The 11,633-nt window shown below is 31.2% G+C and overlaps 1 protein-coding gene across 1 annotated transcript; it reads left to right on the top strand.

The window, feature by feature from the left end:
- The first annotated feature begins 6,934 nt into the window (after window positions 1-6,934).
- On the top strand, window positions 6,935-8,036 carry LOC105107217 (Integrase-type DNA-binding superfamily protein). Its single transcript, XM_011001059.1, has 2 exons — window positions 6,935-7,062; window positions 7,106-8,036. Exon 2 carries the CDS (start codon window positions 7,123-7,125, stop codon window positions 7,771-7,773), a length of 651 nt encoding a protein of 216 aa, XP_010999361.1. The 5' UTR covers window positions 6,935-7,062; window positions 7,106-7,122; the 3' UTR covers window positions 7,774-8,036.
- Window positions 8,037-11,633: the final 3,597 nt, after the last annotated feature.

Below are 11,633 nucleotides of genomic sequence, written 5' to 3'. Positions count from 1 at the left end.
CCACAATTTGGCTTGATGTTGAATTTCTTATCATCTTTATGTGTTTGAAGGTTATTGGTTCATTGGACTCATAAAGAAGGAACAAGTTGGTTTTCGAGCAAGAAAAGTATTTTTCTTGTTGACTTTTATCCTCTTCTAATGGTTTTTTAGTTGAAGTTTCACTTGGAAATTATTCCTTTATTATAGTTTGGCAAAAAACTCTTATTTGAAATTACCTATAACTATCACTTCCTAGCTTAGAAAAATGTCATGTTCTTCTAACAAAACTAGCAACACAATCTTGTTTTGTGATGTTGAATTTTTCCTTTGACTTACCAAAATCCTTCATCAACTTTCTTTTGTAGTTGAAACAAGTCCAGTCAGTTTTGTAAGAAAGACAATCGAACTAAACTAAACCGAAAAGGTGGCTTAGTCAATTTAGTTTAGTTTATAATTTAAAAAAATATAAATTTCAATTTGGTTAGTTTTTTAGTTTAAAATCGAATCATACTGAAAATGATCATCTCTGATTAATACCAATAAACATATAATAACTAGTGGTTGACTTATGATCCATAACATTACCAATCCAATCTTAATCACTATATCAAGTGATTTCACTATGACCATTAATAGTCATAACAATTCCACATCTAATAGAACCCTTTAGATAACGTAAAATTCTCATGACAAAACTCAAATCAAAGATTAAGGTGCATGCATAAACTGACTAACAAGATTAATTACACAAGTGATATCAAGCCGGGTAATACTAAGATAAATGATTTTACCAACATGATGTTGATAGTGATTGAAAAATAAAAAATATTTACTTGTTATTTCAAGCTTCAACTTACTATTTAATGAAGTAGGGCCCCTAGGTCTGGCATCCATCATCTCAGGATCTTTAAGCAAGTTAATAACATACTTGCATTGGTTAAGGAATAACTTTTCATAAGAAACAATCATTTCAATTACAAGAAAATACTTGAAATTATCGAGATCCTTAATGGGAAAACAATATTATAGAGTAATCTTGAGACAAGATATTGCTCTCTATTATTTCTTGTAAGAATAAGGTCATCAACATAGATACGAACCGATAATTTCTTCTTTGGTTTGAGATAAACAAACAAAAAGGAGTTGGCATTACTTTTTTTTTAAAAACTAATTTCTTCAAGAACAACACTCAATCAAGCATGCCAAACATGTGGAGATTGCTTCAACCGATGAATGGATTTTTGAAGTTGGCACATTAAGGTAGGGTTTGAACTTGGAGGGTGCCTATGGGAAACCTCGTGTATACTTTTTCTTTAAGGTTCTTATACAAGAATGCATTTTTCACATCCATCTAACAAATTAACCACCCATTATTCATGATAATTGATTGCAAAACATGAACAATATTCATTTTAATAATATAAAAGAAAGTTTTCTTGTAATCTACGCTAATGGTTTGAGTATATCCCTAAGCCACAAAACATGTCTTGTGTCTGTCAACAAATATATCAAAGTTAAACTAGGTCTTATAAACCCACTGATTGCCAATAACATGTTTTCCTTAGAGAAGTATGATAATGCTTTAAGTTTCATTCTGATTAAGAGTTTGTAGCTCATCATACATAGCTTGTCTCCATTCAATTTAAGAATTGGCTTCCTAAAATTTTTATAGCTTATAGATGTTAGAGATAGTAATGAGAAAGACTGTTTGAGTAGATGAGAGACATTGATATGTAAGGAAATTAGAGATAGGATGTCTTGTTGTATAAATGACAAAATCTTATAACTTTCTTAGGGGAACATGATTATGAATTAGATTTATATAAAGTTATGGCATTAGAGACTTACGAGAATCTCCCTAGAAATCATAGATAATAGGATTGATAGCCCTTGAGTTGGAAGGCATATCTGCAACTAATATAGACAAATTTTTACAATGATTGTTGTTGTTGCCAATTTCAGAATCTCTATGACTATTTCAACAATCTACAATAATAGGACTGACATTCCCTTTACCATTAAACATTTGACTAGAAAATAAATAGGGGTTGCCACCAGATGCAACAAAGTTTGTAGAGGCTGGACAAGGTAGAGGAAACAACTTTGTTAAGGTTGTCTGCTAATTCATATCATTAAAGTATGGAGTTCCTTCCTCAAACCACACATCTCTTGATATAATAACCTTCTAAAGGGAGGATGATAACAATTATATCTTTTTTTTTTGTTAAGGAATATCCTAGAAAAACAAAATTAATAGTCCTTGGATCAAGCTTGTCCAAGTGTCAAGCTTGTGTAATCATAAATTAAATGTAGCCAAATACCCTCAAATATGACAAGTCATGTGGCTATTTCTGTAAGATGCTTATATTCACTTATGATAGGTGAGTAAAGTTTACTAGGAAACCAACAAACCTACCAAGAAGAGCAATGGAATCAAAACTAAAAGTTATCAAAGTAGTATCATCCTTCTCCTAAAGATATGCGGCAAAGTCATTAAGAAGAGTTGATATATTGTTAGAAGAAATCTCAACATTACTAGGAATGGTATTAATAGAGTGAACAACAACATGAACTTTATATTCACAGACTTTTTTAGGTATTTTCTCCTTTTGAAAATTTAGCTTCATCTCCAAATAAAAGATCCAGTACCACTTGATAAAATGACAAAGATTATAACAATTATGGCACTTCAAATCTAGTTGTTTCCCTTTGTAAGTTCTCTTATTTTTTCATTAGCTTATTAACAGCATAGGCACAGGTATCTGACAAAGAGATTTTAAGCTTTAGATGCATGACTTTCTCATGAGCTTTTTCTTGTTGAACTATAGCGCGCCTACACCAGTAAAAGAGGGAAGATCAAGATTCATAAGAATCAAATTGCAAAGATCTTCATAGTCTGGATTATGACTAGCAGATAATTAAAAAATCTTATCTTTATTTTCTTGTTTCTTCAATACTACTATATCAATAGTATGAGGATGATACAATGTAAGTCTACTCCACATACCTGTCAGAGTCTTAATCAATTGAACATAAGTATTTCCATCTTATAGTAGATTAGGATGATTTGTAAGTATTGTTCTGATTTCCATACATTTCTTTCATAACCTCTTATAGTTCCAATAAGGAATCTAAGTAGCTGAATATTTCAGCAATATAATTCGCTATAGAGTTTAGTAACCAAGACATGGTAAGTTGATCCTTAAACTACCAAGCTTAGGCTTGTGAAGAAGGATCAAGGGTATAATATGGCAATTAACATTGCTAAGTTTTGATCTTCCACCAAGAGCAATTGTCACAGCTGTTGATCAAGAAAGATAGTTAAATTCATTTAACAATACTGAGCCTAGATGTTGATTAGGATTTGGTTCTCCTTCCAAAATATTAAACGATCTATTGGTGCTATCGGCATTATTAGATTTAAAAAAGTCTTTCATAGGAAAGTTTAAACAAACAACAGAGCAATAAGAACCATCTTCGATACCATAAAGAAATAAAGGAATAAAGTGTTAGGTTATTTCTGAAGAATAATATTTTTTACAACCTAATGCCTTACATATAAAGAGCATAACAATTAACAATAGTAAAGGTGCTAATAAATCTCATGTAATCTTGGCATGTCAAAGTATATCTTAATCATATATATACTTGTAATGATTCTATCAATTATTTACATGACAACAGTATAAGAATACAGAAAAAGGAAGAATCGATAACATTGGAGGAGCAACATCAATAATATAGGATACAATGTAGAAATTAGCAATAATGTAGAGGGCGATGTAGAAATCAATGTAACTTTCTGATTAGTACTTAAAAGTGTGTTTTTATTAAGATTTTATATCATTATTTTACACTTGAAGTATCAATAACTCCTTAACTAAAGCATGTTTTATAATAACATATCTAATAATATAAGATACCTTTAATTTGTGGTAAATGTTTATCTTAAATGCAAGTTTATCACATAAATGAAAGGATTGATTGATGATTTTAAGTACTGAAATTGAAAGGATAAAGAGATGGCCAAACTTAGAAAAAAGATGCTAGTGCAGTCCAAACTGGAATACTATTAAGTAATTGTGTCATATCTAAATTCTAGATCTCAGATTCAAGTTTACTTTATATGGATGGAAAGGTAAGATATAGACTTACAACTTTAGGAGTCCAAGATTTTAAAAAGCCGTTCTCATATCCAAATTGTAGCAATAATGAAGAAGTCTGAATCTGTCTTGCAACCTAAACACTGTTTAGTGTTCAACCTATATTTTGAGTTCTAGAAGTCTAAGTGACTTTATTTTTTTTTCTGGAAAGCTGAGATAATTTTCTAAAACTTTTATAGGGAGGTCTGGTTTAAATTCTGACATTATCAATGATATTTTATTCAAATAAGAAGATAAGAATTGTCACCAAGTCAAGATGTGGCCATCCACTTATCAATTAGTCATCAAATTAATAGTTTCTAATTTTGGCCTATAAAAGGAGGCATTTGTCTTGCATTTAGGCATCTTGGTTTTCAAATCAAGATCATGTTCTTGCTTTCTCTCTTTGTATTTTTGTAATGCTTAAGTTTTGCTTTCATTAATATCTTATTTATGTCTTTCAATTCATTTCCTTTACTTAGTTAACTTTTATCTTATATATGTTTTTATCTTATTTATTTGTGTTTCTCTTTTTCATTATATTTATCTAAGTTTGTTATGTCAAACTGAAAAGGTTACACTAATGGTGTAAGAATAAGTATAGTGTAAACTCAATATGGACTTTAATGTTTGATACTAACATGTTTTATATTTGTTATCTTGTTTACTTTTAATACTTTGATTGTTAAATGGTTAATCTAGAGTTATGTTGTATAATACTTGGTACAACAAATGATTGGCACTTTCATAGCACAAACTGTATGGTATAACCGACACCTGTGCTATGAAAGGAATTTGATTTGTTGTTAATATAAGTTACAATCATGAATACTTGATAACATTTACAAGTATTAACATTATTTGAATATGATAACTAATATACTCATGTTAACAATTTATAATCTAATTGGAACTTTTTTTGTGTGTGATTTTCATTTGAGTAATAAGAGTTATACTATATTTGTTTGAAATATTATTAGTGGATCCTTTAACCTTGACATTTGTTGTTATCATTGTTTAATCCTTACATTGATCTTTCATCTCAAAGTTCTCATCAACTTCTTCTTCTTCTTCTTCTACTACTACTACTACTACTACTACTATTGTTATTATTATTATTATTCGTGATGTTGTTGTATTGCTTATTTATAATTTATATAATTAATTTTCTTATGGATTGACTTCCATCTTGTCGGGTTATTTATTATTTCAACACTCTTATAGTTAAAAAAATATATCAATTTTTTAATCATGTTACTTTCATTCAATAATATAGAATCACATAGAGTTTCTCCCAAAAAAAAAAAACCCATAATAATTAATGTGATCTACTTAAAGTCGAGCCTTGCAAGATAAAACGGGAGACAATGTAGAAATATGCAAAAATGTAGGAGGCAATGTAGAAATAAATATAGCTTTCCTTCAATAATACAGAATCACATAGAATTTCTTCCGGAAAAAAAAAAAGAAAAGAAAAAAAACATAGTAATTAATGTGATTTGCTTAAAGTCAAGCCTTGCAAGCGTAAGCAGCGAAGCAAAAAGCCGCAAAACGGTTGAGATATGTCTATAAATTATTGCTACATATTACTTTAGCAAACACTTTTGTGAGACTTGAGGGCAATTTGCACGACGCGGTTCTAGAGCTTGCATGACAGAGGAGCAACAGCTGGGTCTGATGCCTGAGTTCTTCGCTTAGGCAATCACTTCCCAAGTTCTACTGTTAGACTACGCGTGTTAAGTATCATTTTCTGTTCATCACAGCCAACCACAAAAGCCAGTAGTAACTTAAAGCATCACTCGAAGATCCTGGAAGTTGCCTCTCGGACAGAATCCGATGTTTTGATATTACTAATCTATAATATAATGTCACCTTAGTACACATATTTTTCTTTTTAATTCGGACGCCTAAATTTTGATACAGAATGCTGTGTGGGAAGTACATATTTGCCCTTGTCCCTTTTATTTTAATTTATTTGATCTGATTCCCTGGGTGTCAACTGGGTTAGGATCATTCCATAGGGGTGACTTGCTATGGAAGTCATTAGCTTACTGATCTAGATCAAGGGCTTTAATTTTGCTAGCCTTTCCATGCTGGTTTCTGATTGGTGCACGTGGGTTTGTAGTCTGCTAGATGCCTTTTCTTCTCGAAGTTACTGAGTGGTTTGTCCATGGAAAAACTGGTTTACGCTAATATAACAAATTAAATTACTGGTGGATGGTAAACTTCTAGCCAAAAAGTCATAAAACTGTATTATTGACGAATGAAAGAAATTAGTAACTCTTAGTACGTCACAGCACGCCACGCTGCTGGAAATAATTGATCAAGGACTACATGATCTTTACGATATGTATAGTGTAAATAATTTGACCATTTACAAAACCATCTAGCTGTAATATTGATTTTCTGAAGATAAATAACTTGATATGAAGTTAATTTTTAATTATCATGCCATCAAGTAGACATTTGGTAAACGAATTTCTCTCCTTTTTATATATATATATAGATAAAAAAAGGGACCCTGGCCAATAATTAAATTTTGTTTTACAGGTACTTGATGAACAATATTTCTCTTCATTGTGTTCTTTTTACGCGTATGAATATTGATGATCTGGTGTGGTTTTGACAGTGGCTGGACAGACAGGTCATTTTCGAGAAAATCAAGAGGGACACTTATTTCCATTTTTATAAGCTTGAAATTATCTGTCACCCATTTCATATTCATGTGTGTAACGTAGTGTTCCTTGACTAGAGGGATCTGCTAAACCTGGAAACCCAAATCCCCACCATCTATAAATACCAACTTTTGTTTCCACATTTCTACTTCATTTCATTGTTCCTTGCTTTCAAAAGAACAAGTAGTTACCCTTAGAGTAAAACAGAAGTCTCCTTCAAACCCTTTTCCTCGCCAAGACATTCATCAACCTTCAGCAAACTTTTTGTTGGTTCAGAGAGCATTTAGTTTTTGAAGGTTGCAAAATCTATATTGCTCCACCTCACAATGGTGAAGAGCGAGCACAAAATCCAGTCAGAGGCTTCAAAACCAGTGGCAATATCATCAACGCCTTCACCGTCAGCAAGCAAGAAGAGGAAATACAAGGGAGTTAGAATGAGAAGTTGGGGCTCATGGGTGTCCGAGATAAGGGCACCAAATCAGAAAACAAGAATATGGTTAGGCTCTTATTCAACTCCTGAAGCTGCTGCTAGAGCCTATGATGCTGCACTTTTTTGTCTCAAAGGCTCCGCAGCCGCTCTCAACTTTCCTATTACTTCCTCGCATTACATTCCTGACACTGTTATGTCCCCAAAGTCCATTCAAAGAGTGGCTCCCCCTGCCGCTAAGAGTTTTGTAGACAATCCCACCACCCCACAAGCATCATCACCTCCTCTTCCTTGTTCCTCCTCCTCCTCCTCGTCAATCTCATCCCCCCCATCAGTGGTTTCCTCGCCGTCCGATCAGCTTGATGATTATCTATCACTGATGGAATCTTTCGAGACCAACAATGAACCAGTTTCAATGCTAGATTCCTGGTACAATTTTGATGGCTTACAATCACCAAAGTATCCTGATCTCAATTGGGTCTCATTCAATCCACCAATGATCGATGATTTATACGAAGGGGATCTTCGTCTATGGAGCTTTGCTGAATAGAACCTAATCCAAGATCAAGCCAAACCCATATCATTCTTTTGTCCATCTATGATATTTGATTTGTTCTTCCATTGTAGCCTGGAGGCATTACTGACAGTAACCTAAAGTTATTATATATATAATTAGTCTATCGAGTTAGGAGAAAGAGACTCACATGGGGAAAGTGAACATTTTTTTGGACCATCTCATGTGGGTCTTAGATATTGAATTTGTGTAGTATTCATTATTTAAAGTGTGTTGCATGCAATAAGTATTAATTTTCTTTCTAGTAGTGAATAAAGGATGGAGAAATTTTTTTATTTTCTTTCATCTAAGTTGTAAAATATTGTGGTGGAAATTATGTTTTAAAATATTATTTATTTACAAATATATTAAAATAATATTTTTTATTTTTATAAAATTGTTTTTAATATTCACTAATTAAAAAAATTAAAAAATTAATTTAAAATAAATAAAAATAATAAAATTGCGTTTCAACAGCAGCCAACCAGGCCTCGTGCCTTTTTCTCAGCAGGTTCCTGATTACATGCATTATATTAAGGAAATTACAATTTCGTGCTCCTTTGGCCAGATTGAATCTCCAAAACCTCTTTTGTTTGATGAAACTGTCAGAAATGCCTATCTCTCTGGGAACAACGTACAAAGGGTATGGAAACTTGAAACCATCTGCTAAGAGTTTTTATTTTTAATTCAGTAGCCTTAATTGGTGATGTGGGCACTTCTTACTGCTTCGATACCAGCATGTAAATCTAAGAAAAGATTTAGATTTAGGTGTAGTAGACGCCATGTTCCTCTTTATCCGCAAATCATAGTAAACAATATCAGCCGAGCCAATCTTGGGCATTAATTGTGTTTTATCAACCCATCAAGAGAACAAATCAAGGCAGGGAAGATTGATCGATCACTATTTCAAACCATCTGCTAAACTTTTTCTTTTTTGAAGAAAATTAAATGAACTAAATAAATAAATGAATGAAAAGGCTAGTTCTTTTTTTTTTGTTCATGTAACTATATTAATTTTAACTTAAACATCGACTGCTGTGTGAATTTTTATCCTAAAATAATACCCGTCAGGCTCATGAGTATGAATCACTTGTAAAAATAACAACTTAATTTGAATTTTATAGATATAAATTCAACTTGATCTAATAAATATATATTTTTTAGAGTTAATGGATAACAGCAGAGTATAGATATTATTAAATTCAAATCAAAATCCATCTAAACCCAATCCAAAATACATATTTATATTATATAAATATATTTATAAAATATTTAGATTTTTCTAATATGATATGATAGATGCATACTTTAATATTGATATAATATATACATATATATATATATAAACACACACACATACTTCAAATATATATTAATTTTTTTTATTAATTAATAAATAATATTAAATAATAGACACTCATTAATACCCAAAACATGATAAATAATTTATAAATATATATAATTTTTATTTGATGAGTAATAAATAATAAATGAAGTATGGATACACAGAAAAATGATAAACGGATGGCCACTGTCATCCGTAATGACTTAACATATAGACATATGTCCAATCAATTCTCTACAACAGGTTCAGCGAGATAGATTGACCGATTTATTATTATTATGTCCATTTTCCGAACCTAGTCGAACGCAATCTGGAGCATTCATTGTCTGAAAGCCAAGATTGCACATGACCTGTTCTCTTTTGCTATGGGTCCCATGCTTATTTGTTTCCATCCATAGTTTTCTACACTGTATCTGGTCTCTTCATGGTGTGCTCACAATGGGCCATGTTACTTCATCGTTGAGCTTAGAACATCAAGGTTTTGGCCATTTAGGCGTGCCATGGCTGGGCCATATTGGATTGCGGTCCCACAGAAGCAGAACTGTCGTCGTCTAATCTGAGTACACGAAGGATGCTGCAACATGACAATTCCATTGTTGCAAAGCCACGGCACATCATGTGTTCCACAAAGCATCTCTTTATATATTATTGATGCCCACAGTTTGTTTCACTCGAAAGGGTGATTGCCATGCATGATGCACTTTGTCTTGATCAAATTCTGGTCTTAATTTTCTGTGGAATTACGCCAATAGTTTATTGCATGACAGAAAAATGTTGAATCATCTAATGATCAAGATTCAGCTAGTTTGACAGATAATCCTACGTTGGAGTGCATTATGGAGTGTGGATGGTCTACAAATGGAGGATTTAAAATTCATAACCTTATAAAAAGATTTAAATGTATGTTTTTGGGTCCGGAATGCATATTTGAAAGCAAAAATGGATCCCTAGCGCATGCTAGATAACTCGAATAATGTCACATGTCACGAAATAAAATTAACAAATCTCACATAAAAAGACACAATGATATGAAATGTGAATTAATTCAGCTTTTAGAATGTTTATCACGCGTCTATTTATGTGTAATTCGTTAACAAATAATTGAAGCAAAAAATAAGGTTATGAATAGTCAATTATGGAAATTTCATAATTTATAACATATATAGGGTTATGAATAGCCAATTACGTACATGATCATATATCTTCCAACTCTAACGCACGAAATGAATTGAAGCAAAAAATCATTTTGTCCATTAGCATTCCATTAACCATGATAAGAAATTTAACAAGCCATCTTTTTTTTTTTGCCCCCGAAGATATATAGAATGAACCAAGTCAGCCAAGTGAAAAACCGATAGTAATTAAGTTTCCAAATATTTTTACTAGCAACATTGTTGTACATATAAAAAAAATATAAATATAAATAAAATTGTGAGTATTGGATATTTGAGACCGGTAAAGTAACTTTAAAAACTTAAAATTCAATAAAATTAAACTGAAATTATTCTAACTCAATAAGATAAAAAAAACTCATGAATTTAATACTGGTTTTATGATTTTATTAGAAATATAATATTGCTCCAATTTATTACAAAAATAAATATATTACGCACTAAAACTTCAGTCTTTTTCTCAATTTTCAAATCTCATCTTCTCTTTATATTCGGAAGAAGAGAAAACAAAAAAAAAAACCTCTCCCTCTTTCCAAGCAAAAGGGTCTTTCCCTTAAAACATACACAAGCTTATACTCTTTTCAAATATCTCTGACGCTATCAAATACAAACTAAACAACCATTATAGTAACTTTTTAATAATGATTATCAAGAAAAGAAAGAAGAAAAACCAAAAATAAAATAGAAAAAATTCCATTACATGTAGAGAGATAAAGATTGAAATTTCAACTTGATTGATCTTCATTTATAGTAATAATGCACTACACTAGCAGTATTATTAGAAAGAGGAAGGGCACCTCTAAAAAATTTAAAAACATTAATGGAATATTTCTTTAGTGTTTAAGGAAATTTGTTTTGAGCAATAGAATATTGACGGATTTTTCAACAAAAACATATCAACAATATTCTCATCAGGAATATTCATTTTATTATCAATTGTGTTGTCCCGTAAATTTTTTGATGGGATCAGTGAACAAATAGCCACACTAATAAATTAGATTGTACCACCCATTTTTTATTGATAAATTCATCAATAACCTTAATCATTAATAGACTATTTTATCATCTATTCCATCGACAAATGACCTTAATTACTAAAAGACTATTTTGTGCCTATTCCATTAGAACTATTCTATTGATAATATTGCTAAAAGACCATTTTTGTCATTGATTCTAACAAAAAATGCCAAAACCTCCTGTAACTTTCTAATAATACATGATCGGATATTTTAGACAAAATCTCCAACAAAATAGTTTATTTTGTTAGTGATTTCATCAAAATGTAACGCTTCCCTCTATGTTATTTAGTTGTTGTGATTATAACAAAAAAATAATTACAT

Source organism: Populus euphratica, unplaced genomic scaffold (assembly GCF_000495115.2).
Source record: "Populus euphratica unplaced genomic scaffold, PopEup_1.0 scaffold152.1, whole genome shotgun sequence".
NCBI classification, from domain to species: Eukaryota; Viridiplantae; Streptophyta; class Magnoliopsida; order Malpighiales; family Salicaceae; genus Populus; species Populus euphratica.
Note: the sequence above shows the minus strand (reverse complement) of the source record. Positions and strands in the feature narration are given on the sequence as shown.

What these genes read in the sequence shown, in the direction of transcription:
- LOC105107217 (XM_011001059.1), top strand. Translation starts at nt 7,123, where the DNA reads ATGGTGAAGAGCGAGCACAAAATCCAGTCAGAGGCTTCAAAACCAGTG.